This window comes from Tetrapisispora phaffii, chromosome 1 (genome assembly GCF_000236905.1).
Source record: "Tetrapisispora phaffii CBS 4417 chromosome 1, complete genome".
NCBI lineage: Eukaryota > Fungi > Ascomycota > Saccharomycetes > Saccharomycetales > Saccharomycetaceae > Tetrapisispora > Tetrapisispora phaffii.
This window is the reverse complement of record NC_016520.1, coordinates 538,382-566,062: the sequence shown is the minus strand read 5'-3', so window position 1 is coordinate 566,062 and position 27,681 is coordinate 538,382. Positions and strand designations below refer to the sequence as shown.

The window sequence follows — 27,681 nt, the reverse complement described above, 5'->3', positions numbered from 1 at the left end:
TCTTTAGCAACCTAAACCGTAAGTTGAGAGCTATATAGACAATCGAACTACGTTCAATAGCCACTCTCTCTCTCTTGTCCTTCCAATGCAAATAGAGAAACATTCATTCATATTAACCATTAAGACACCAACATTGCACGTTGTCCGGGTAAAACAGTTCCCCCCAGCGTCGTCTTGCGTCTTTCATCCGTTCGAAGTCGCAGTTTGTATTGTGTGACGCGAAAAAGTTGCGACTTTCAACGATTTCCTTTTTCGTCATGGTCGTCGCCAAATTACACTTTACGCGTCAGTTGTTGTCTTTTTCAAAAGAGTTATTGCTTGAACAAACTGAGAGTCAAAGAGATGAGCATGCTATATTGTTTCATTATATCTTGCAGATGTGTTAGAACTAATTCTCATGTATGTTTTCTAATTTAATTAGTTGTAGATGCATTGCATGGCTATGTGTGATTCCTGGTGAGTGTCTTGTGAGAACAATTTAGCACCAAATTTTCTGTTATTTCTTGTTACGTTGTCGAAAACGATGTGAAACACGAAAATTTATGTTAATATTTACATCAAAAGATCCCGTTCAAGAACCTAAATGTGTTTCTAAGTGAGTAATTCAATTGTATCATTTCATTAATTGGATCACATCTTATCTATGTCGATTTTAGTTAATCTATGAAGTGAAAAAACAATAAAAATTAAAAATGAAAAATAAAAAAAAAGGAACTTGTTTATATTTGTGATTTCAAGGCATTAGTTATTTATATATGGTTTATAATATTTTAAGATACTTTGTTCATAATATTTAAGTTAGGTATTGAGTATATCAGAAATCAACGGTGTCCGTCAGCTTATACAAACCATTAGATATAGTCCCAGATAAATAGGTTAATTGAATACCATCAAGGAGATGGGTGCTAATAAGATTTCTGACATCGATATGGATTCAGATGGTTCAGGAACAGAATGTGCAGAAGAATATGATGCAGATTATTTAAAACAAGATAATTCGAAGAGCTCGAATGTCTTGAAGTTCTATCCGTACATAAATAATAAGTTAACAAGAAGTGTGGGTACACTAAACTTATCATTGAGTAACGTCAATTTATCTAAGGAAGCACAACGTCCAAGTAATAAAATTGAAGAATATAGTCCGGAACGAACGGATAATGATGTCGACCAATGTATAAATAAATGGACTCCCTTTAATGAAAGTTCCGAAAACATGGAAACGATTGAAAGTAATTTTCAACAAAATAGTATGCATACACCAATTAAATTGAAACGAACTGTTTCGAAAAGTGAACTGTCGCCTTTTATTAATGAACCTGGTTTGTTGAAAAAATTGAATTATAAAATCAACGACAAAAATAGACTCTCATCATCAAATCTATTGAATACATGGTCTGTGTCTGAAAACAAAAATGAACTTCCTGAAGATATTGAAATAGACATAGATGTAGATCTTGATGTAGAATCTGAAAGTTTCAACAATAGTAAAAGTCTCAAAAGAAACACAAATTCAGCAAGTGTCAACAAAAATTCAAGTTCATTCATAGGAGCAAAACCAGATCAAGCCATATTTAAATCAGAGATAGGCTTGAAATCAAAATTGCATGCAGATAAAGATCGCAAAAGCCACTTGAAGAAATTTGATGTACCAGACACACCAATGAAGAAATTCCCTTTACTAGAGAACAAAAATTTGTCAAATATATCAAATATTTCCCAAAATTCATTTACAGATTTAGATTTCTTTAGATCCTTTCTCGATTCTCCGGAGTCATCCTTAAAAAACAATAAAGAGAACATTTCGAATAGTCAAATATTATCAGCTACGCAGGAAATTGACAACTCACAGTCGCCAACGCTTATAAAGAATACAAGGATTTTAATAAATGGTTCTTCTCCATTGAATAGATATAATGAAAACACTAATGTGAAAGGCAATGACAATTATAACGACAAGGATAAAGATACTGATAAAACTAATAAAACTGCTAAAACATTTAATATGCATAATGAGTTTGGCAATAAAAATCATGGATACAGTTATATAAATAATGCAACTACAAAATTTCAAAATAAATATAAGAAAATAAAGAAATCAAGAAATTCGGTGATATTTCAAAATAACGAATTAACCAATAGCATACAACAATTTACAGATGATCTTTATGGGCCTGTTGATAGTTATTCGAATACTCCAACTCCACCTTCATTAGGTTCCAATTCAGATCATCAAACAAATACTAGGAAAAACTCTAGGGAATACACCAATAATGAGAGCAACAATAATAATATTGAAAATTATAACAATAACATAGAAGTAAATGAATTAACACCAACTAGCCATAAAAGAATGGCCGGTTCAACTGTTATACGACCTCCACAACAATATGATTTATATAATTCATCACCAACTTCCAAATTTACATCTCCAGTGAGAAATAGACATTTGGCAAATAAAATTGATGTAAATCCTGATTCCCATCTTTTCGAGAGGTTTATAAATGTATCTACTATTGGTGATGGTCAATTCTCTAAGGTATTCCAAGTTACATTTGCACAAACAAGCAAAAAATATGCTGTGAAGTCAATACAATTAAATAAATACAACTCTTTAAAGCGTATTTTACAAGAAATCAAGATATTATCTGAAATTTCAAACGATAAGTCATCAAATTATGAGGGTAGAGAACATATTTTGAATTTTATAAGTTCGTGGAAATATTTAAATTGTTTTTATATAATGACAGAATATTGTGAAAATGGGAACCTTGATCAATTCATACAAGAACAAGTGATAGCAAAAAATACAAGATTAGAAGATTGGAGAATTTGGAAAATTATAGTCGAACTATCTTTAGCACTACGCTATATTCATGAGCGTTTCCATATTGTTCATTTAGATCTAAAGCCAGCTAATGTTATGATCACATTTGAAGGTAATTTAAGATTGGGTGATTTTGGTATGGCAACACATTTACCTTTGGAAGATAAAAGTTTTGAAAATGAAGGTGATGTTGAATACATTGCACCAGAAATAATATCTGATAGCATTTATGATTATAGAGCAGATATTTTCTCTCTTGGTTTACTAATTGTAGAAATTGCAGCTAACGTCGTCTTGCCAGATAATGGTAACGCGTGGCATAAACTAAGATCTGGTGATTTATCAGATGCGGGAAGATTGAGTTCCACTGATATTCATTCAACTTCATTATTCTCGAATCGATCAAAAATTGATACAACTTCTTCAGAATTATCAACATTTATGTCAAAATACACGAAGTCGCATGATAATCATCTTTTAGCAGAGACTGTTACATCAAAAATCCCACCCTGGGTTCCTCATTTTTTAATATATGGTGAATCACTGGAAAAAATTGTTAAATGGATGATTGAACCGAACTATAAATTGAGGCCAACTGCAGATCAGATATTACAAACTGAAGAATGTATTTATGTTGAGATGACAAGAAAAGCAGGAGCAGTCATACAAGAAGATGACTATGGACCAAAACCAAACTTCTTTTATCAAGATAATAATTATTGAGAACGAATATGAGTGTGATCAGTTGGCTTTCAATACAAAGATTTATAATTTAAGTACTATAACTAGCATATAATTCAGATATTTATTCTTTCTTACGCATTATAAAAGTGCCCCGTTATTAATAATAGATGTATAAACTGTGTATATGTGACGCTGTCACTGCTTATATAAGTACATTTCTCCTCTTGAAGATGAATTGAGAACTTATCTTAAGATACCCTAATGAATTGGAAATCGATTTTTCTCATTTTCGCCATCGAAAATTTTGTCATGAAATTTTTCAATCATGAAAAGTAATATGTATATATTTATATATATAAGTACAAGATTTCAACACAAGGAACAATATATATGTCATTCTATGAACAATATATATGTCATTCTATGAACAATATATATGTCATTTTATAATCAATATAAATAATATTAAATCAAAACATTACATGACAGTGTTTCGAGACCAGTGGAGCTATATTGTACATAGTGGTGCATGTTAATTATAGATGAGTACATCTATTATTTGTAGATGTAGATTCCAGTTTACTCCGTTTACAAATTATTGGTTTTATAATCAAAAGAAAATATTGCAGATATAATGATGAGATAATCATACACATTTAAGCTAGATAGTATCTGATAGTAATTATATAAATTACTTCGTGATTTTAGTGTTTTTGAACAAAAAAAACTTTATCTGATATATTCTGTAATATTTTATTTTTAGCATTGTACAATTCTTGAAGCAGTCTATGAGATCTCTATGAACCTCTTGGTATCCTAACGTTTAATTGATAGCTTGGTCAGTTGTTTAGTTTGATTTATTATTTTCAATTTTTTATATCCATAGAATTGCAAAATATTGACACTACTTCGCAAGGCTGTTTAGTGCATAAATAATGACAAAAGAAAGGGTAGCAGTTTAGATGATTAAAAAGAATCCTTTAAAAGTGGAATTAAACTATATAAAACTTACTAAATATATATGCTTTAAAAATAAAATATGTTAAATAACATTTGATATAATATTTTCTGAGCTTAGAAGTTCAACTTTGTTCTTCTCCAGTGTCTTCTCTTGGCATTGTAACGGATAGTGTTGTCAGTTCTTAATCTGATCCATTGTGGTAATGGTCTGTTTTGCTTCTTAGCCTTAGCTAACTTTTGCTTGATTCTGAAAGATTTTTGAGCCTAAATTAAAACAATCAATTATTATGAATACACATAATAAAATAGTAAAAATGTTAGTAAAAATATATTCATGGAATAAATTCGATAAAGAGAAAATAACGTTCAATAAAACAGTGTTTATTATGTCTTGGATCTAATGAGAAGAATTGCAATAATCAAATTAAATTCATATATCGTGATAAGATATTGAGACAAAACTATATCAAAATTTCCGGTATACTTGATAACTTAACAATAAAACAAAACAGTATAGCTTTTTGTTAAAGCGTTATATTTCAATGTCATTATATTTAAGTCACCATAGGAACTCTTAGAGTGTACTTTAAATTAAAAAACACAACAATTTCTTTTCAATCCTCTAATTTTCTCATAACTCATCATCTCCTTAACTTGTATAGTAAAAGTATACTAATCCAGAGTAGTCTGCATTTATAGGCAAGTCTACCTTGATCAACCAAAAAATAAATTAATATATGTTTCATTATTGTCTTAACGCATTATTTTCTTCCTAATCGTATTATAACAGTTAATTTTGTTTTGTAACATACTGGCATCTTTAGTAGTTTAAGCTATCTCTGGGGATCTAAATATAAGATAAGTAAGAAATTTTATACAAAAAGTAATATTGAACTTTTAATATATGCTAATATATATATGTATGTATGTAGTTTAATAATATTTTTAACAACATAGTACTATAATAAATTTGCTAGTTAACTTCATAACACTTCTTCCTTCCTAAGGACAAGATTAAAATTATTCACTTCCAAAATTCATTTACAATCGCTGTGTAGTAATGTCATCGATTCTGTGAACACTAAAAGTTTCAAGATACCTTTAATTTTTGGTGAAAATGCAGAGAGGAGAAACAGAATATCCCAGCCTGTATTCTAGTGAGAGTTAGTGACTTTACAAAGAGCGCTCTCTCATTAGTTTGGAACAGTACCAGTCCAATTGGAGAAATTTAGACAATGAATATTCCAGTCTAGCGAATAGTGGTGAAAAACCTCAGCCCAGAGGTAATCGTTCTAAAGAGGGAAGCCACCAACGATAAACTATTTCCCCCCTGGAGAAGAAAGCGATTAGCTTTAATCAAAATAAAATAAAAAACATAATTTAAAAGAAAAAATAAAATAAAAAAAATCTATTCATTTAAAAATTACAGTATATTTCCCGCGCAAGTGGACTTTTAAAAAATATAATCGGTACACCGCATACAAAATAAAGTTTTTTAAAATGCATGTTGCATCCGTACATTTCATACTATTCTGCAGTCATACTAACAAGTTTTCAATCCAATATTATGGGGAAAATTAAAACAATAAATAAATAATGAAAGCGAGAGACTCATGCACTTAGAATTATGCTAACATTAAAAATCCATATGTTATGAAATTTTATTCACTTCCCTTTGAAAGATGTTACTGATGAGTTTCTTGAATTGTTTTCATGTCTACTTGTAACAACAATATAGTTTCAATTCAATCAAAATATAATTGGGTTAACTTAGTAAGAACGCATTAACTGCATACACATTTTGTAATAACTTTGCAGTTTCAATATATCGATGGTAATTATCTTTGTGAAAGTCTGAAATATTCGGATGCAATTGTAGTATATTGTTATCCTTTTATTGCTGGTATGATGCTTTTAAAGAGTGCTTTAGTTTTTCTTATTTCAGTAGTTGTAATTTTAATGTTATTTAATTTACTTATCCATACTTAAGACCCCATCCATAAAAATGACTAGAACTTCTGTCTTAGCCGATGCTTTAAACGCTATCAACAACGCCGAAAAGGCTGGTAAGCGTCAAGTTATGATTAGACCATCCTCCAAGGTCATCATCAAATTCTTACAAGTCGTCCAAAAGCACGGTTACATTGGTGAATTCGAATACATTGACGACCACAGATCCGGTAAGATTGTTATCCAATTAAACGGTAGATTAAACAAGGTCGGTGTCATTTCCCCAAGATTCAACGTTAAGATTAGTGAGATTGAAAAGTGGACTGAAAACTTATTACCAGCCAGACAATTCGGTTACGTTATCTTAACTACTTCTGCCGGTATTATGGACCACGAAGAAGCCAGAAGAAAGCACGTCTCTGGTAAGATTTTAGGTTTCGTTTACTAGATTAAGAAGATAGTTATTGTGTTTTTAAAACATTAAATTGCCTTTTCTTCATTCTATGTAACTCGCACTTAATATAAATAAATATATACATATGTATTTTTGTATGTTTATTTTAAAATAATATCATTAGAAATATATTTAACTTTGATCTGATTTTATAAATAGTGATATAATAACAATGTACTAATGACAGTTAATAGCAGCAGCAACTGCTATATACAACATCATTAAAACTAAAGCCAATATTAACTTTGAAATGTATTGAAATATTTAAATATTATATATATATAGATAAGTATACATTGTATGACGATATTAGTGTTTGAATGGGAGTCTGTAGACTGTATAAGAAATGATAGCATTATAGAGACTATAATTGAATCATAATCTTCTACCTCTTCTACCACCCTTCTTTCTCGTAGAATCAGATGGAACTGGAGTAATATCTTCGATACGACCGATTCTTAGACCGGATCTAGCTAAAGCTCTTAAAGCAGCTTGTCCACCTGGACCTGGGGTCTTCGATCTTGTACCACCAGTAGCTCTGATTTTAACATGTAGAGCAGTGATGCCAACTTCCTTACACTTAACAGCGACATCTTGGGCAGCTAACATAGCAGCGTATGGAGAGGACTCATCTCTGTCAGCTTTAACTTTCATACCACCAGTGACTCTAGCGATAGTTTCCTTACCAGATAAATCGGTAACGTGAACGAAAGTATCGTTGAAGGAAGCAAAAATTCTAGCAACACCGAAAACTTGAGATAAATCTGAACAGAAATAAAAGTATACACATTAGAGTGTAAAAAGTTAAAAACTGTTAGTAACAATAATGGAAAAATAAATAAACTAGTGCTTCAATTTAAAAGAAAGTAATACCCAACAATTTAAGTAGTTAATGAAAACAATTGACAAAAGAAAATACGAGTACGTATCGCCTGATAAATCATATTGATATTTTCTTCCGTCACATGTTATGTAACCTATAATACAATGAAGAAGAAGATGCTAAATAAGGGAGGTCTTCGATAATAACAGAACAGTACATCCAGACATACATGCATAAAGCATATTGTGGACGTATAAACTGATATTCAACTAAATCGAATTGAATCGAGAGAAAAATATTAGTCTTACTAGACAGGCACGCCCCTCCCACTCCAAATCGCATATTTCTTTTTTCATCGCATTATATATTATAAATTGATTGCATACAAAACTCTTAAAAGGAACAGCTAAGATATTGTTTCAAACAGGAATCCACCCCTAAACGTACCTTTAGACATCCTTAAATAGTGTTTATGCACAATTGATTTGTTTACAGGTTTCTACTATGGAGAATAATGCCAAAAAAAATTTTTTACGATTTAAAATTGTTAAGAGATAAGGAATTTTAAAATAAAAAATGCTTCTCTTTTATACTTTTCTGAAAAAATGGAAATGTTTCAAAAATGTTTTCTCAAATAAAACTTGTTGTTCGCCTTTTTGTCTGTGTTCACACACATTATTTGTTTTAGGCTTACAATTGTGCTCGTATGAAATGATTCGCTGTGTTATAATGCGTGAGAGTGACAGTAATGTTTTAAGAATTCATTGTACTTTACTCTGTGTGTGACCGATTGGAATGTTCCAATATAAGGCCATTCAAGAATATGTAAACGTTCTACTTTCATATTTATATAACTTTCATGTTTATCACTACAACATGCAACTTTTGAACATTCCCCATGCTACTACCTCTCTGCCAAAAATTACTTAACGGAAACTAATCAATAAATATACAAAAATAGAAAAAATACACGAGAACGTAAGTTTCATAATAATTGAGAGTCTCTATCATGTACGTAAATACACCTTACCTCCACAAATTCAACTCAGACAACTGGCATCCCCATTCATCTTCTATATAATTTGACACTACTCTCCTTGTCATAAATCCCTTTGACAATACTAACATTATAGAACATCACTATATACGCAAGCATTAAGCATTCTAAACACTACACATATTTGCATGCGACGAGCAACAAAGTAGAGGCACTGTCAATAAAGAGAGAGAGACAATTTTTGGTGATAAAAGTATTTCTTAACGTTGTGCTTTCAACAACACCTTCTCTTCTTTTCTCTTCTCTTTACGATACACTTCCCAAGAACTTGACAGGAATAAATGAAAATATTAAATGTTAAACAATAAATAGGAATGTCTACCATATAAATGTTCTTAAGATAAGCTTTTAAGTTATGATTATTCAATTACTAAATATATTTAATATATTGATGTTTATTATCCTACGTTTAAACATTACCTTTTGTTATTGAACTATATACATACATACATACTCTCTCTTTATCAATATCTATCTCTTGGTTTTTTAATGTTTTATATTGGTTACTAACTTTATAGTGAAGTGATTTGTTTCTTATTTTTTTTTTCACTTATTTGCCAGTAGGATGGATTTTTGATATGTTAAATAACTATTGAAATTTTAAATTTACACTCAATTTATATTTTAATCTTGTAAAAAGAATAAACTATACTTTGGTTATTTTACCAAGTTCAACCTTTCTATTATATATCTGGATTTTGCGCAATTTAATACACTGGTAATTTACATATATACATACAACATACAAATTCAAATATAACTATAAATACAAGTACAAGAACAAGTACAAGTAACAAATATACACCCCACACACGTAATAAAGGAAGTAATGGTAGATTCCAGTATAATATCTTCTAATTCTCCAAAAAAGAATGAGGATAAGAAAAGATATTATTATTCAAATAGTTCTTCAAATATAACGAGACCAAATAGTCATGGTAATCCAAACAATATGCATTTATATTCAAATAATAGTAATAATTCTGTTACAAATATCAACAAAAAATATCCATATTATAATCATCCTAATAGTCATGGTAATTCTACACCACTTTCAACAAATGAGTCCATCAATCAACACACAAAACAATCAAGGTATGATCCAAATTCAATTAATAGACCAAGTTCAACTAGTAGATTAACAGGAAGTCGATATAACCCAGAAGAAAAATCACAGCTATCTCAAACTATTTCAAATCCAGCAACAAATTCTCAGCCAATATCTATTGGGAATAACAGTAATATAAATGTTTCAAGGTATTCTGGTAGTCGTTATAACCCACAACCCAAACCAAATCATTATAATAATAACGCAACAGGTGTTAATTCAATTGCATCAGGTCAGGTAAATATTAGAAATAGACCTAAATCAACAGATCCTGTCGTAAGTAGAAACTCAAGTCATACTTATCGCAATAGCAGTGCCACTAATGTTACAGGATATAATGATCTAAGTAAAGACACACAATTTAATTCACAACGAAACTCATTGCCTTTACAAAATAAATGGAAAACAACATATTCCCCACTTGGCAAAACTTCTACTGATCAATCTTTTACTACGAATCATGATGGTTATGAAAATGATAGTCAAAAACAACAAAATCATTACAATAATAATACTTCAAGGAACAATTCTTGGAAAAGTGCCAGGGTTGCAAAAAGTTTAACATCATCATATGTAGCTCCAAGTCCAAAGAGATACAATCCCAACCCAGTAACAAATCTAACTTCCTCGTTAGAAGCTTCGAATCAATCACAAACAACTACTCCAATAACGACTGCCCCACTAAAAATATCCAGCAATGTGGATCAGCAAGAAACCAATAAAGATATGCCTTCTAATGATGATCAAGATAATAGTTTTGCAAAATATAGCATAACAGAGGTAAACTCAAAAGAGCAGTCACAAAGATATATACCGTCTCTAAATCCGCATTCATTAGGCTCTAGTTTAATTAATTCTGTAAAAGTTCCAGAAAAGATCACCAAACCTTTACATAATGAACAGGTTATCAGGAAAGGGTCAATTAAAAAAGTTAGTAAATCGGAAGAGCAATACATTGATATTGAATACAAATCCGAGCAATCGGGCACTTCATCTCCAGTTTCAACTAAAAGAGACTCTAAAGTATTTCAAGGAGGTGATAATTTAAGAAAACGTAGTTTGTCTGCTTCAAAAACTCCAAATAGAAGTTCCGGTTTCCTTTGGTCACAGGCCGATGAGAATGATACACTTATGACAAATGATGTTAATGATGAGAAAAGCAAATTAATAAATAATATATTTAAACAAGATTATAAGCACACAGGTGATATAGAAAAATTAGACGAAGAATCTAAGTTGAACGACAAATCTATTTTGAAAAAACAACTTTTAACAAATTATAATTATATTTTTGATCCAAAAGTTTTGAAAACAGATTTTGATGCTGTGAGAAAAAATCTCCCACTTTCAAAAGGTTATACCACACCACTTACTGAAATCGATTCGTGTATATTTCCTATGGGGAGAGCCGAAACTAAACTATGGGAATTGAAAAATCAAAAGAGAGATGATATAATTTCTGAACAGAAATATCTATTGAAGACGCCCCTAAAAGCAATCAGTGATTATCCCTTTATTGACGAAAATAAATTGCTCTATAAACAAGCTGTAAGACCTACTCTAAGCACATCTATTTCCAAGACAAAAAAATATGAGCGTCTGAGAAAGGTTCAATTGAAAAAGCAATTTATAGATTTGAAAAATAACTGGGTTAAAACATGCGATAGATTGGATAGTATAAGTAATAAGCTAAGAAGTGAAGAGATTGCATACAAAAAGAAACTTGCTGAAGAAGAAGAAGAAAGACTAAAAGCGGAAAAAGAATTGTTAGAAGAACAAAAGAAAGCTAGTGGAAGTTCTCGTCGTAGGAATAGAGCCGATTTTGTAGATGACACAGATATGGAAAGCGTATTGCTACAAATCGATCCTAATTATAAACACTTTAAAATAGCTGCCACAATTCCCCCAATGATAATTGATCCAATAGAAAAATACAGTATGAAATTTAAAGATGTTAACAATCTAATTACAGATAAAGATCAGTGGAGTTCTAGAGTTCTATCCGATGGTATCGACAATTTTACAGAGTATGAACATGAATTATTTGTGGAAGGTTACTTATCGTATCCAAAGAAATTTGGGAAAATATCTAACCATATGGGCAATTTACGAACACCAGAAGAATGTGTGCTACATTATTACCGTACTAAGAAGAAGGTTAATTACAAGAAGTTGATAATAGAGAAGAATAAAAAGAGAAAAGGAGGTGTATCTAAAAAGAAGACTAAGAAGAAGGAAAAATCTAATGAAATTACAGATACTAATGAAGATACTACAATGGAGGCCGAACAAGAACAACCTTCCAACATTAAAGAGGAAACACTTCATGATAATGATAAGGAAGAAATTGTAGTTGAAAACGAGGAAATTATTAGTAAAGAGGAGAATAGCATATCCAATGAAGAAATAGTAACTAACGAACAGAATACTGATACAAATGATAATGGCATTCCCAATGAAACGTCTTCAATCAACAATGTTAAGTCTACCTATGTCGAACCAGCAACAATGGAGCAAGGCATTGAAAAAACAGATGCCACCGTGAATCCTGAAATTACTGCACATCCAATTACAATTGAGAGCAGCATTGAGGGAGAAAACAAGCCTGTGCCCAACAACGAATTCCCAGATCTAGCAAATTCCACCAATTCTAGAAATGAAACTGAAATTCAAGAATCGAATAAAAGAAATTTTGAAGAAGTGGTTTATACATCTGGTACCGAACCAAAATATCCTCATAATAATCAATATCATGCAGATTATGAACACTATAGTAAACTTGATGAAAATGCATATGATGCTTCCAGTAAGAAGAAGTTTAAACCTCAAATCGATCATAAATCTAGTTATTGGAGTGTCAAAGAGGCCAATCTTTTCCCAGATTTATTGAAGCAATATGGTTCTCAATGGATACTCATATCTAATGCATTAGGAACCAAATCTACAACTATGGTTAGAAATTACTATCAACGTAATGCGGCTCAGCAAGGTTGGAAATTGATTGTGGAAGAGGCTGATTCAAAACTTAATGCGACCAGCTCTGGCTCAGTACAGCAATCTCAGATTTTAATACAAGCAGGGCAACAACAAACAAATGCAGCAGTTATGTATTCACAAAATGGTGTTCCAATACAACAAAAGCCTGCATTGGGATTTTTTTCCAATACTGATAATGAAGGAGCTAATAGCAGTACCACTGCACTGGCGTCTACTGCACAGCCTTTCAGCCAAGAATCTGCTCCAAAGGATATATTTTCAAGCGTTAGTTCTACAGGCATTACGTTGCCTCCTCCAAGATTACCTTCAATTCAATTGGGCAGACCTTCAATTTTTCCACAAAATGGCCAATACAGTGGGGATTCACATGTTCCATCACAACTACCGCCATCAAGATTTTCTTCTGTTTCTCACCAATCAAATCGTATATCTGATCTGCTAAATTCAAAAACACCTGATGTGGCCTCGGCAAACACCAATGCCGAAGCTTCTCCAATTAACTCATCAATTACCAATGACAGTTCAAAACAGATATTTACCGAGGCAAGACCTGCTTCTCAAATCAACACAAGACCTCTAATATCGTCGCTGCTAAACTATGAGTCCAACCAACCAGATATGAAGGCAGTTACTAACCGCGTGCTTGTTGTCCCATCAACAATCCCAATATCACCAATGCAACTACAAGCGAATACCATGCAACCACCACAGCTACCTGCATTAAACTTCAATACAGATCCTTTAGCTGCTTTAGCTGCAATTGCATCGGCATCAGAAAACATGTCTCCATTGCTTACGAAAAATACGACACCGTCGTCCTCTGCTCAAGATTCAACAACTCAACTTAAAGAAACTAAATGAAGTCCATGAAAAATATAAGGAATGAAAGCATATTTAAATTTTACTCTACAAAGACAAGCACGATAAGTTATTAAGGTATAATTATAGAAGATAAATTTCACATTGTAACTACTTATATAAATACATATAACAATTAATAACATCACTATGTAACAATATAAACACATTCGATTAATTTATTATGTGGATAGTTTCCAGTTACTTAACTTAATCTTGTGGAAAGTTTGAATTCATTTCCCCAAGTTTTTAAAAAGAGAGAGTATCCAAGATCTCAGTCCTTAAATATACTCGAAACATATCAAACACACCATTAAAAAAGAATAACTGACACCATTTATTATCGTCACCTTCTTCTTATTGTCATTCTTTATATTATTCCATTATGTTAAGGAACATAATGGGTTTCTCAATATCGCACTGCTTTAGGACAAACACGAATTTGATTTTTACTTCGACTGTAAAAGTAATAAATACATTGATGGAATCTATGAAATATGCATAAAATTCAATGCGCAAAAACTTGATCGAAAGAAAGAAACTCTATAATTAATGACAAAAAAAACACAAGAACGAAAGTTAATTGAAAATATTTTAATTGAAAACATAAAATACATTCTTTGAGATCGTTACTTGCCTCTTATTAACTGTTTCAACTCTTTTTACCTTTATTTTAGTTTTCAAGAGTCCACGTTTATATTGAACTGCTTTATTTTTATTCTGTGGCTGTTAAATATTAAAATCGACATCCTGCAACGATAGATTTTGAAGATGAACTCCACAATTGAACAGGTTGCTTCTACTGCAGCTAATATCACTGGTATAGAAGGCTTCATTCCCACTTTAGAACGTCCTTTTTTCAATATCTACTTATGGGATGTTTTTAACAAATATGCCACCTTAATCTCTGGCGGTAGATTTATTCCAAATCAGTTTGAATACATTCCAGAAACATTACCATTGGGTAATTTAAAACAAGTTTTAGCTGCCATTGCAACATACTATTTGGTTATTTTCGGTGGTAGAGAAGTCCTAAGAAATGTTCAACCTTTGAAATTGAACTTTCTTTTTCAACTGCATAATTTGTTTTTGACTTCAATTTCACTTATGTTATTAATATTGATGGTTGAACAATTAGTCCCAATTATTTATAATAATGGGTTATTCTATGCCATTTGTAACATTGGTGCTTGGACTCAACCTATGGTTACTTTATACTACTGTAACTATATTATCAAATTCATTGAATTCATTGATACCTTGTTTTTAGTTTTAAAGCACAAAAAATTAACTTTCTTACACACTTATCATCATGGTGCCACCGCTTTATTATGTTACACACAATTGATTGGTACTACTGCAATCTCATGGGTTCCAATCACATTGAACTTAGGTGTTCATGTGTTAATGTACTGGTACTACTTTTTAGCAGCTAGAGGTATCAGAGTTTGGTGGAAAGAATGGGTTACTAGATTCCAAATCATTCAATTCATTTTGGATATTAGTTTTATTTATTTTGCTGTTTACCAAAAGATCGTCCATCTTTACTTCCCATCACTACCATACTGTGGTGACTGTGTCGGTTCTCCAACCGCCACCTTCTCTGGTTGTGGTATCATCTCTTCTTATCTAGTATTATTCATCGGGTTTTATATCGATGTTTACAGACGTAAGGATACTAAAAAGAGTAGAGTTGTGAAACGTGCCCGTGGTGGTGTTGCTGCAAAAGTAAATGAGTATGTTAGCGTTGATATAAGCAGTGTTCAAACTCCATCTCCATCTCCATCTCCAAGTACAAGAACTAGAAGAAAGAACTAGATGTGTTTTCACTCATCAGTTCCATGAGGCATATATATACATTAATAGTACGTCATATTTATATCTATAACTTTTTTCATCTCTGAGTAGAAGACAAATAAAATTAATAAAATAGTTGTTTACTTATATTTTTTTACTAATGTTTTTGAAATTCCACAGTAATATCTAAATTATTTATGTGAGATATATACAATGTTACACCTCGTGGAGTAACATTTTTTTAATGCATTGATTAGGATGTTTGAAATCAATCAAAAAAATATTGAAGAAAACGAATCCTTGATAGTATAGGAAATCACACTTCTTTTTTGCTTAAATCTAATGATCTTTCTTTTGATAACTTAATTGCAGATTTAATGATATCACTTGTAATTTTTACGTTCCCTCCAACTACAGTGAAGCTCTTAAAATCACCTTTCCCATTAGAAATAATTGAAATTGTTGATCGTACATTTTTTTCTTCAATCTCTGTATCTATGTCAGCTAACAAAACAGATGATGGTTCAGTAATATCCATATTTTCACCCTCTGTTTCGGTAATGAGTTGGGCTTCCGGATCCAAATTGATTATACCAAAATTCGAAGCATAGCTTATATCAGATGAAGAAATGTTTAATGGTAAAAATCTGTATGGATCTGATAAAACTTCATAAGCTTCTCTGACAGTCAAACTCTTCCCTCTAGTTCTGACAGTCATTTTAAGGTCAGAAGCTCTTTCATCAACGAATACTCTTGGCAGTTTGGTTGATCTCAACGCATAAATTAACGAATTCCAACAAAGGTCAAATACGGGCCCATTTCTTCCAAACACTGCAATCTTCGCATATAAAACGTATGACCATTTTTTTTTATTGGATATATTACTAAATAAGTCTTTGTTCTCTGTATCACTCTCATCAGGGTATACGATAGATATAGATCCATCCACATCGACAGAACGAACACCACAAGAAACCTTCAGCGCTTGCTTCGATATTAAACCGGAATGTAGTATATTGGAATGTAATTTTTGAGCAATGACTATTTCTTCATCGGATGGAAAATGTTTATTTCTACCGGATTCTATTAAAACAGAAGGAAATACCGAAGCGTAATGTGATATGGTTTTTCTCTTTGTATCATCATCTTCATTTGAAATTTCCAAAATACTTTCTTCAAATTCAGAAACAGTCTCCATATCTTCAACAACACCTCCAGTTATACTAGTAACAATTACAGTTTCTCCACTTTTCAAAACATTGCACCCTAGTATCTCATTATTTGGATCTGTAACATTTCCAGAAGACCCTAAACTTTGAGCATAATGTGAGATTTTATCTTTCTCAATGTGTACATCTCTGAATTCTTCAAATGAACGTAGGTTTGGTCTAATGGATGTAGATAAGTACCTCTGAAGTGATAACTCAGGAGAAATCTTTGAAATTATATCAGCCGGGAACGACAGAGGTGCAATGTTAACTATTGAATTTTCAGTCATCTTCTCTTACCTGGATTTGGCCTTTTTTCAACGGAATGGAATTAATATAGGTTTTGCAGCAATTAGAAATTTAAGAATATAATTTTCCAAGCAAGGTTCCTTGTTGATATAAGGAATGTTTATTCGCATAGTATCAATCTCATCTCATCTCACCTCAATGTCTATCTAGGAAGACGTTTAAATTGAAATTTTTCAGTTGCGATGAGTACTGCCGTTCAAAACGATGATAATGAAAAACCTAATTCATATTAGATTTATAAAAGAAGGGATCTTGCTTAGCAATTGTGATATATTCTATATTAGTTTCAAAGAGACTCTCCATATACTACAGAACATCTTCTATTGGATTTACTGAGTTTAATTTCCTGAATCTATAAAAAATAGACCTAATTGGAAAAAATAATTGAATAATCGTTCAATTCCTAAGTAAGAAATAATCAAAAATGGGTATTACCGTAGTCGGTTCATTGAACTATGATTTAGTAACCTACACAAACAGAGTACCTAATGCGGGAGAAACTATCAGAGCTGATATATTTGAAACTCATACTGGAGGGAAAGGTTTGAACCAAGCAATTGCAATTTCGAAATTAAGACAAGAAGGTTCAAATTATTTGGTAAGAATGGTAGGTAATGTGGGGCAAGACAGCTTTGGAACTGAGCTAATAGATATACTAGAAAAAAATGATGTTGATTGTAGCAATGTTGGAAGAATAGCAGATGTCAAAACAGGAATTGCTACCATTCTAGTTGAAAAAGAAAAAGGCCAAAATAGAATTCTGATAACAGAAGGTGCGAACGGGAAAACCATTTTCACTGATAGTCAGATGAATCAAATCTTTAAGGTTGAACAAGCAAACGACTGTGAATTTGTGGTATTTCAACATGAAATCCCAGATCCATGTTCCATAATGAAATGGCTCAAGAAGCATCGCCCAAACCATCAAATAATATTCAATCCTTCTCCATTTCAACCATTACAAAAGGAAGATTGGTCTCTGATTGATATTCTTATAGTTAATGAAATTGAAGCTATGCAAATTGTAGAATCAATATATTCCAAAGAAGAAGCTGAACGTTTTGCAGAAAAAATCAAAAAAGATTTTATTGATGGTTACAAGGTTTTATGCCAAAAGTTTCAACAATCTATTGTAAATACTAGTGATAATTCATTGGGTGCTGTCATCATAACTTTGGGATCTGAAGGTGTCTTATTTTTATCAAAAGATCATGTAACTGTTGGCTATTATCCAGCTTGTAGTAATATAGAAGTCATTGATACAACAGGAGCTGGTGATACCTTTTTAGGAGCAGTAGTTACTCAGTTATATCAAAGTATATCTCTTGAACAAGCAATGAAATTTGCAACGACTGCTAGTTCAATCACCATTCAGCATAAAGGTGCTGCAGAGAGTATCCCATTGTATAATGACGTTTTAAAAAATATCGAATATTAGGTTTGTTATGCATTTTTGAATGAATATCATATAATGACATGCTTATTTATGTTCTGTATACAAATTATATAGATTTTGAAGCCCTGTTATTCAAACTATTATATCTGGATACCTATTACTAAAGATGATTTAATCTACTTCGTCGGTAGTACATTCGGAGCCCGACTCTGTATGACTGCTTGATGAAGGTTTAGCTAGTTCACTATATGTATTTGGCGAAGAAGAGTTCTTAATAGGAGAACTCGGAATTTGTTCTGTTGAAGTGTAATTTTTCTTAAGTAAACGTAATTTACGTCTCCCAGAGTTATTTTCAATAACATCTATCTTGCTTACATTATCATCGAAGCTCTTGTTTGATCCCACTTCAAGACTTTTGATATTATAATCCCTTAGCTTTGTTTGTTCCAATGGCATACTACCAGAGTTGACTACTTTTATTGACATATCATTTCTTTTATCGTCTCTAGCGTTAGAGTCATCGTCATTTTGTATATTTTCATTATCTGATTCTTCTTCTGAAGATAGATCATCATCTGTTTTGTTAATGGAATATATTTCATTTTGTTTGGCTTGAAATGCTGTATATTGAGCTTCCCATTCTTCACGACCTTTCCTAATAGCAGCATTCAATTTTTCACCGCCTACATTACCATCCGATGTTCGACGCATATAAAACAATAAATATGCTGAACCTGCAACACTTCTTTCAGGAACTGTCTCAGAAACACGGGAATCATCAAAATAATACCATTTGTTGTCAATCAAATTTTTTATGTATGCTGTGTAATGCCCTCCCCCTAATCCACCATAGTGATTATCAACTGCGATTAGATCATATATATTCAGTTGTGAAGTAGATTTATCAAGAATATGTTTTGATAAATCTAATCCATTTATTGGGAAATCAACTACATCATCAATTTTGTCACTGAATGATCCTTGTGTTTCAAACCTTTTCAGATGAATTGTCAAAATATCTGGAGTTGACCATAATTGAATCTGTTTTGAGGCCTGTCTGTGGTGCTTACACTTTGGACAATACCATGAGTCATTTATACCTAAGACTTCTGCTCTTTCAAATAGATTTAGAGAATCTTCTAAAGTAATATTTTTCTCTTCTTTGTCCTGGCCCAATTCTCTTGTCTTCTCCAACTCCACATTTTTAATCAGTGCTGGTTTTTCCCAATTTAACTCTGGATTGAAATCAAACACTTCACGCATGCTACTTTCATTCCATTCACATATAATAAGCTTATTCGAATCTAATAACAGAGCCTTTTCAATCGAGCCACCTTCTTTGGGTGTAGGATAAGATGAATCCTTAGAGGCAGTTGTGTATAAGTTAGATTCAAAAGTTGGACTCAAGCTTGCCTCACTCATGGTTTCAGATGGCTCATCCGTATCATTTGTATCGTGAGTCAGAGAATATAGGTCGTACACATCATTCACAACTGGGTCTAATAATGATGTAATATCGACCGATTTGCTTACGTTAATATGGGGTGACGGTATCCATACTTCAGGTAATGAATCAACTACATCTTTTGAATCCTCTTCTTCTCTTAACACTGAAACTACCTTATTAGAACATTTTTTGTCATTTGTGATATCCATAATTTTTATTTTAAAATAGCAATCAGTAGGTTTGTCGCTCGTATTGGAATATTGATAAATATCTTTAACCTCATCTAAATTTAAGTCATATTTTTCCTTAATGAAATTACCATCTGTCACTGGGTCAAACTGTTTAGAAAGTAAAATAGGAAAGCTTCCAAATCCACCACTCAGTTTAGAAAATGATATTTCAAGTGACTTTCTGATGGCGCCAGGGTTATTTAAATCTTCTTTTCGCAACACTATAAAGAAAGGAACACCAAATAGCATTGGTGATTTATATGTTCCATCAATGAGCGTATTTAAAACAGGAAAGACCATGTGCTTATCAGGATCTACAATGAGTTCATAGAATATAATATCATCAAGATCAGAAATAAGCTCTTTAATAGGTAAATATCTGGAACTAGATGTCAGTGATTCAAAGTAATTAAAGACTTGGTGGTTGTAAATTTCACATCCATACAGACTATCGAAAGCTATGTTAACAATATTTGATACATATTCTTTCAGTTCTTGATATGTACTTGTCTTTTTAAGTTCAACTTCCATGATACATGGAGGTGAATTTTGAGGGAAAATTTTTACTTTGAAATTCCACACAGATTCAACTGGAATAGGCAACGTCAAATCACAATATGGATCAAATGTAATAGACACATGATTGCAAACGGGGCATTTTAAAGTTGATTTATATAAACCCACAAATAAATCAATAATTATTGAATCGTTTCTTTTCAAATGTGCTTCTAATGTATCTGCTGCTAATCTGGCTATGATATTATAATCATTAACATCACTACCATCAGCAAGAGATGGCTTCTCAACATATGGTTTATCTTTTATTCTATTTAAATCTTCATGGAGTCCGTCTAATAAAAAAGCTAAAAATTCCTGAGAATCCTGTTGGAAGTAGCCAGAAAACATTTGATTATAATGTCCAATTGTTAGTTTAAATTGAGAAGGTGCGTATGAAGCCGATGGAATAAATTGATTTTTATATAAATTTTGTACCAATGCAGAAAATGCATTTGCAATATTCCCTTGAAATCCTAATGGATTATCTAGGTTTATTTCATTTTTATAAGCACCGAATTTAAAATAGTCTCGTATTGGTGGAATATGAGCCAGGCATTGTAAAGCAGAATTCATATAGCAGGTATTACCTAAGTTATTTAAACCAACATTACCAACTCCATTTTGAATCGGATTATAGTGAAAATAGTTAGATAGCCAATGATAGTTACAATTTGAATGTTTAATCTCTATCACAATATCCCCAGAAAACATATTTATATCCTTTAGGATTTTGTCTGCGGTGTCAATGGTGATTCTTGATATATTTGATAACAAAGCAAATTGCAATGGATCGATTCTGTAGCTAAAATTTAATACGCTATCCTGTTGATTTTCTTCTGAATCTTTAACTAACCATAACTTGAAATCTGTCTTGTCTATGTTCAATTCCGATTCAATGGAAAAGAAACTATTCAGAAGTTTTGACATAAGATCTTTTAAAGAAGACAACCGTGATAATGATAAATAAACAACATTGTTCTTATAATTTGTATTTTTATAATGCGTAGATTGGAATTTATTTTGAGAAAGATTCATCGTTAGATAATGGAGTCTAAATATGCATTTATTGTACTCTGGTACCAAGGTGTTAGACTCTTCATCTTTTATCAAATAAGTCATAATTGGTTGAGAGACTTCATCTAGTCCGTACCATTCCATAAGCTTGTTGAAAACATTTTCTGGGAGAGCAATGTATGGACAAATATCATAATCGTTTAAGACAAAATTATCGTAATCTTTTGAAATGATTTTGGTATTTATAGGCTCTAATTGTGTTGAATCTTTGAGATCTGGATTCATAAATGTATTATACCAGAATTGAGGAATAATATAGACTTTGTCACCTTCTTTTGCTTGTTCTTCATTATTCTTTAACAATTCTGTGATCATCTCTCTTTGCTTATCCATTGTGTCATCATATTCATAATCTTCATTAGTAACAATATTATTATTATCATCATCACCATCGTTATCGTCATCGTCATCGTCAGCACTGCTACTACTGCTGCTGTTGTCATTATTCTTTTTATCATCAGAGTTGCCAATGGTATCATTTAGGTTACTGTTTGTTGGTGACATGCTATCTGTTCTCATCTGACCTTCAGTTTCAATTGTATTTTCCATTGGAATCAGTATATTGTTATCTTCTATTATATCAAAATTTGCTGCTTCTTTATTATCGTTTAATAATGCAAATTCGTGACTTAAATCAGATACAGAATCGTCAGAATTACCTAACGCATCTTTGGTTTTATTGTCATTTTTGTTCACTGAAACTTGGCTCGTATCATGCAACATTAAAACTAACTCTTTTAGCCCAATTCCTTCTCGTTTGCAGTTAATTAATAAAAATTAGGGTATTAGTATCCAAATTGATCTTTAAAACTTTATTATAGTTGTAAAGTCCATTAATATCAGCAAGATTGAGAGATTGTTGATGATGCATTTAGTATTCAGTACAACTACATTCATCATCTTACCTTCTATAAATTCCAAAAGTGAACAACATGATCATTTTATACGAAGGGTTTTTTGTTTAAGTATCTAGATAATGTATTTAAGATTTCAAAGGTTTAAATCATATGCTTAATTGGTGTTTACCCTTTATTATTAATTCGACTTATTTGATTGTCAATTAATGACTTATAATATTACTCTAGAGATCTAAAGTATCTGGACTTCAGAGGTGCTGTTTTTAATTGATATTAATTGGCAAAAATAACAATTACTTTCACGCGATAGACTGGATTCACAACAAATTAAAGGAATATTCATAAATCTCAATTAACAGTGTATTTTAATCATGTTTAGAGAGAGAACAAATCTATATCTCTCTTATCGTAGAACTTTTCCTCATTTTAATCGAGTTTCAACTATAAGTGATGAAGAGTTTGAAATATATAGCGATGGCTCTGAAGCTGATGATGATTCTGGGGGAAATACAGAACATCATGCATTACTTGATATTGAAGCTAACCCCAGAGCACATAAAAAGAGAAATAGAAATTACATTCCTAAATTTATATTAATGACTGATGACATTGATTCCAATATACAGCAAATCGAAAAATTGATGCAAAAATTGAGTAAATTGTATAAAAAGAATTCGTTGCCTGGTTTTGAAGATAAAAGTCATGATGAAGATGAGATAGAAGAAATTAGTTTTGATATAACAAAATATTTTCAAAAATGCTATAATGTAATAAAAACATTGTCTCACATATACAGTGAACAAAAATACAAGGGTAAACAATTAAAAGTAGATGAGTTAATGATTGTTGATAATTTGCAAAAAAAATATGCCTTGAAAATACAATCAGGTAGTAATAAGTTTAGAGTTTTACAGAACTCTTATTTGAAGTTTTTAAATAAAGATGATCTAAAACCAATTATACCAAAAATCACCCTAAATTCTTCATTTCTTTTGACGTTAGAAGAAGAAGAGAATATTGATACAACAGATACACCCGGAGATATTGAATCATATTCAAGGCAAACTTTACAGAAGCAACAAAAAAATGAATCGTCTCAACAATTTTTGAATCAAAGAGATGAGGAAATCAAGAAACTAGCAAAGGGTGTTTTAGAAGTAAGTACAATTTTTAGAGAGATGCAGAATCTAATTATTGATCAAGGTACTATTGTTGATAGAATTGACTACAACTTAGAGAATACAGTAATTGAATTAAAACAAGCAGATAAAGAAATAAATAAAGCAGTAACTTATCAAAAAAACACTCAAAAGTGTAAGATAATATTATTGTTGTCACTTTGTGTTTTAGCATTATTCTTATTTATTATGTTAAGACCTCACGGTGGTAAAACAAGAATTATTGAAAAACCGGTTCCAGCACTTCCGACAAAACCAACTCCAGTAAGTATAACAGATAAGCCTAATGCTGTTCAAATTGAAAATTCAAACAATGGTGAAGTATTGAATTTAGTCAATTATGTAGATGAAAATGATCTAGTGGATGTCATGAGCCCTTTTTCTTGACTTTATACCCATAATTAACCTATAGTTATGAGCATGCATGAAAATTATTTAAATATATAAAATTGTAATTTTGATATCATTGATCTCATTGATAACAGCAAGATCGTTGAAGACATTTTATATTTAAATGATTTTTATTACTTTCTGTTAGTTATATATTATCTAAATCCATAAGGGCTAGTCATAGAAGATGCACCGGGTATGTTATTTCTACCCATTTGTGATTTATAAGCTGGTTTATAACGATTTGATGAAAATTGGGCACCTGGTGGTGGTGGTGCATTATTTATTGGTACATTATATTGTTTTTGTTGTTGGTATAGTGGTGGTGTGTAGTGACTCTGCATTTGGTAACGTTGATTTTGTGGATTTGGTTGATTGTATTGCAAATTTCTTGGCATTTGATTGTTCATTGGTCTCTGCTGAGGCACTTGAGGTTGATTAAATGGTTGCATATTCATATTGTTTATTTGGTTATTATTGTGATATTGTAGCCCCTGTTGTCTTTGGTGAAGCTGTTGTCGCTGTTGTTGCTGTTGATATTGAACGTAATGTGGATTCACTCCTCTTTGTGAAACTGACGTTAAACCTGAATCACTTTCAGCGTCAATTTGGCGATCATTTATATTAAATGAACCTTCTGAACTAGTTGATAATGTGTACATTTTATTTATTGGATTATTCTCATCTTTACCAGTATTAGCTATTTTGAATTTGCTGCCTTTAGATTTAATTGAGCCGTGATTACTTGCTAATCTATCAGAATTGATAGCTGAGTATGCAAAATTTGGATCATTAGAGTCTAAGACATCATTCTCCTCGTCTTGTTCATTATTTGTAATTTGTTTTTCTGTTATATTGTTAAGATCTTTAGTAGATAATGATGCTGTAGAGTTGTCCAATAGTGTAGAATTTGAGTGTGTCATTTTTTCAGTCTGGTTAAAATCTGGCAACACGAAATTTCCATTTGACTTATTATTTAATTGGAAGTCGTCTTCTTTATCCATTACTCTAATTAATTCAGCATCATAACTATCAGCATCATCAGAGTTATTATCGTAAGAAGGTACGCGACTGTAAGAATGTGCTAAAAAAGTCAATGGCATCGCAATCAAAGGCAAAGCAGCAGCTGGAATTAATAACCATGAACACCAAGTCATATTTGGAAAGAACAATAAAAACGTGATAATGCATCCTAGTGCAGTGGCTGCGAAACTAATAAATGAAAAGAATAGATGACCTAACAGCATTAAGAAATTTGTCCTCCTGTCATTGATCAATATAAGTGTTAGGAAAACAGTTGCGATGATGAAAGTAAAGAAATTTAAGCCTGCAGCAATTGGTGTCACTATTAGAATGTTACGAATATTGTGTCTTATCGTGGAGCGTACTCTCCAATTATCTGAACTTTCTGTAATTGTTGTCGGATCATAAACGGCAGCAGCCTTTGAGCATGAATCATTGATGCTATCACAGTATCCAAAGACACCATATGTATAATCATTATATTTTGATAAACCGATCTGTTTAAATACGGGAGCGGTCAGACAACAGATTATTAGAAACGCCATGGAAATGAAATGAAATAATGACACTATGGAGAACCATAATGAGGCAGCAGACTTATTATCTGCCATATTGCAATATTATATTAGCTGTTTGTAGTTAATGATGTTTGTCTTTTTTATTTCAAATTAAAAAGTATTAAAGTTTGGTTTTTTGCAGTATATGAAAAGAAATAGCATGATAAAATAGTAAGTACAATTTATATATGTGCACATAAGTGTATTTGCATATTTATATAAATATAGAATGAAAGTCAAACAAGGATAAGATTAAAATAGTAGATTAAAATTATGTAATTGTGGATGTTGGTCTTTCGAATCATGATAATAACAGAAAGCGTATGATTATACATAAAGCTAAAAATAAAAATAAAACAAGTCTCATTGTTATCAATTAATTTCGAAGACGGTAGTAGTCATAACAGAGCCACATTCAGATAACACAAAAGAAGAAGAACTTAGTATTTTAAGTGTTTGTCAGTAATTGTGGACACATTGAACATGACGACGATGATAAAGAAAAATGGACACGAAGAGATGCCCAGTAACGGCCATTTACAATCTTCTGCCATCTTCGCAATTCCCACAATTACGAGGAGTAAGTAGTAAGAAATTTGCCAAGATATGGTTAAGTTGCATGTATGTATGCAAGCGAGTTATCATTGCATTACCTCTTGCAGCAGGCTAGTTCGTTGTGGTTGAGAAGCGATGAGATAACTGAAAGAACTTCTCAAGTGAATATGAAGTGGCTGTGTTAAAGGAAAAGAAGCCTAAAAACAATGTACCACTGCTCGAAGGCGTATTTTACAATTGTAAAATAGCAACAACAACAACAACAACGTTGCATTGGCATGCACTGTGTGTGACTATAAAATTGTGTCTCTGTGTTATCTAACTGTTTGCAGAATCAATGAGGGTGGCTTAACGTAGAAGTAGGTGTTTTACGTTAGTTTCAATATATACGTTTTTACAAATTTTCGCGTTTCTTCTACACGTTTTATCGTGTTTTCCCTCTGTGTTATTGATTTCTTTGCTCTGTTGAAAAAGTTTCATCGAATGAACTGAAGAAGGCTGGGTGAGTTGAGTGATTGAGGGTGTGTCATCGAAATGAAATGAGATGACATGAGGTGGCTGCGTTTTGTCTATGAGAAACTGAAGAAGATGCAATGTGATTGTAATGAAAGGAACTTGCTTGTCTTTGACTGATAAATTACAGTTGTAAGGTATTATGTATCTATCGTGTCCTGTGCTTTGTTCCGTTTCTATTTCGGTTAACCATACTGTAAGGAGGAGGTGTGAATAGTTGTTATTGTATATTTACTGTAGAAATCGTCATTTTCGCTCATCTCTCTGAATTTTCTGATTGTATATTACGCTATTGTGGTTTATTACGCTGTATCTGTAATCTCGACTTCGTTGCAGATATGAATCAAAGAAGTGTTAAAAAAAATGTCTCCCGGGGGCGAGTCGAACGCCCGATCTCAAGATTACTTTGTTAACACATTACAGTCTTGCGCCTTAAACCAACTTGGCTACCGAGAGGAAGTAGATAGAGATTTTTGTAGTATTATGTCTAGTAGAGGCACGATTATAGAATTCAGTTGTGTCACAAAGCAATCAGATGCCCTAACAGATTGTGCCAGAAACCCAATGCAATGGGTTGAGTTATTCATAGATAGCATACTGGAAGGAGCGGGTGCTCAATAGTTGTAAAAATTGCTTTAATATATTAAAAGTTATTACATTATATGCTATATATTCAGCTTAATCTCTCTGGCCTCTGGGGCCTAGAACGATGAATCCTTCATATATTGATTACCGGCATTTATTGTCAGAATTATTGTAGTGTATGTGACAGAACTAAGAGTTTATGACACTTTGAGTCCAGAACCAATAGATCACTTACTAATGGAAAGAAGGTCTAGAACAATCTTCCAAGTGGTAGGTGAAAATTTCTCAC

The 27,681-nt window shown here is 31.8% G+C and overlaps 11 protein-coding genes and 1 non-coding gene across 12 annotated transcripts; 6 read left to right on the top strand and 6 right to left on the bottom strand.

Annotated features, from left to right (window-relative positions):
• Positions 1–898: 898 nt before the first annotated feature.
• Positions 899–3,547, top strand: SWE1 (tyrosine protein kinase SWE1; the record flags this gene model as incomplete). Its single annotated transcript, XM_003683731.1, has 1 exon — positions 899–3,547. The coding sequence occupies one exon, from the start codon at positions 899–901 to the stop codon at positions 3,545–3,547; it is 2,649 nt and encodes an 882-aa protein (XP_003683779.1).
• A 1,035-nt stretch (positions 3,548–4,582) lies between these two features.
• On the bottom strand, positions 4,583–5,286 carry RPL39 (60S ribosomal protein eL39; the record flags this gene model as incomplete). The annotated part of the gene is made up of 2 exons (XM_003683730.1): positions 4,583–4,732; positions 5,281–5,286. 2 exons carry the CDS (start codon positions 5,284–5,286, stop codon positions 4,583–4,585), a joined length of 156 nt encoding a protein of 51 aa, XP_003683778.1.
• A 1,187-nt stretch (positions 5,287–6,473) lies between these two features.
• RPS22A (40S ribosomal protein uS8) lies at positions 6,474–6,866 on the top strand (the record flags this gene model as incomplete). The annotated part of the gene is made up of 1 exon (XM_003683729.1): positions 6,474–6,866. The coding sequence occupies one exon, from the start codon at positions 6,474–6,476 to the stop codon at positions 6,864–6,866; it is 393 nt and encodes a 130-aa protein (XP_003683777.1).
• A 381-nt stretch (positions 6,867–7,247) lies between these two features.
• On the bottom strand, positions 7,248–7,937 carry TPHA0A02600 (40S ribosomal protein uS11; the record flags this gene model as incomplete). The annotated part of the gene is made up of 2 exons (XM_003683728.1): positions 7,248–7,636; positions 7,925–7,937. 2 exons carry the CDS (start codon positions 7,935–7,937, stop codon positions 7,248–7,250), a joined length of 402 nt encoding a protein of 133 aa, XP_003683776.1.
• Positions 7,938–9,581: 1,644 nt separating this feature from the next.
• Positions 9,582–13,718, top strand: SNT1 (Snt1p; the record flags this gene model as incomplete). Its single annotated transcript, XM_003683727.1, has 1 exon — positions 9,582–13,718. The coding sequence occupies one exon, from the start codon at positions 9,582–9,584 to the stop codon at positions 13,716–13,718; it is 4,137 nt and encodes a 1,378-aa protein (XP_003683775.1).
• Positions 13,719–14,486: 768 nt separating this feature from the next.
• On the top strand, positions 14,487–15,533 carry TPHA0A02570 (elongation of very long chain fatty acids protein; the record flags this gene model as incomplete). The annotated part of the gene is made up of 1 exon (XM_003683726.1): positions 14,487–15,533. One exon carries the CDS (start codon positions 14,487–14,489, stop codon positions 15,531–15,533), a length of 1,047 nt encoding a protein of 348 aa, XP_003683774.1.
• A 295-nt stretch (positions 15,534–15,828) lies between these two features.
• TPHA0A02560 (uncharacterized protein) lies at positions 15,829–17,010 on the bottom strand (the record flags this gene model as incomplete). The annotated part of the gene is made up of 1 exon (XM_003683725.1): positions 15,829–17,010. The coding sequence occupies one exon, from the start codon at positions 17,008–17,010 to the stop codon at positions 15,829–15,831; it is 1,182 nt and encodes a 393-aa protein (XP_003683773.1).
• A 443-nt stretch (positions 17,011–17,453) lies between these two features.
• RBK1 (putative ribokinase) lies at positions 17,454–18,467 on the top strand (the record flags this gene model as incomplete). Its single annotated transcript, XM_003683724.1, has 1 exon — positions 17,454–18,467. One exon carries the CDS (start codon positions 17,454–17,456, stop codon positions 18,465–18,467), a length of 1,014 nt encoding a protein of 337 aa, XP_003683772.1.
• A 129-nt stretch (positions 18,468–18,596) lies between these two features.
• Positions 18,597–22,457, bottom strand: UBP12 (putative ubiquitin-specific protease UBP12; the record flags this gene model as incomplete). Its single annotated transcript, XM_003683723.1, has 1 exon — positions 18,597–22,457. One exon carries the CDS (start codon positions 22,455–22,457, stop codon positions 18,597–18,599), a length of 3,861 nt encoding a protein of 1,286 aa, XP_003683771.1.
• Positions 22,458–22,962: 505 nt separating this feature from the next.
• On the top strand, positions 22,963–24,156 carry TLG2 (t-SNARE syntaxin TLG2; the record flags this gene model as incomplete). The annotated part of the gene is made up of 1 exon (XM_003683722.1): positions 22,963–24,156. The coding sequence occupies one exon, from the start codon at positions 22,963–22,965 to the stop codon at positions 24,154–24,156; it is 1,194 nt and encodes a 397-aa protein (XP_003683770.1).
• Positions 24,157–24,314: 158 nt separating this feature from the next.
• On the bottom strand, positions 24,315–25,793 carry TPHA0A02520 (uncharacterized protein; the record flags this gene model as incomplete). Its single annotated transcript, XM_003683721.1, has 1 exon — positions 24,315–25,793. The coding sequence occupies one exon, from the start codon at positions 25,791–25,793 to the stop codon at positions 24,315–24,317; it is 1,479 nt and encodes a 492-aa protein (XP_003683769.1).
• A 1,380-nt stretch (positions 25,794–27,173) lies between these two features.
• Positions 27,174–27,263, bottom strand: TPHA0Atrna6Y. Its single transcript is given in 2 exon segments — positions 27,174–27,210; positions 27,224–27,263. It is a non-coding gene; the product is annotated as a tRNA-Tyr (tRNA).
• Between the last annotated feature and the right edge of the window lie 418 nt (positions 27,264–27,681).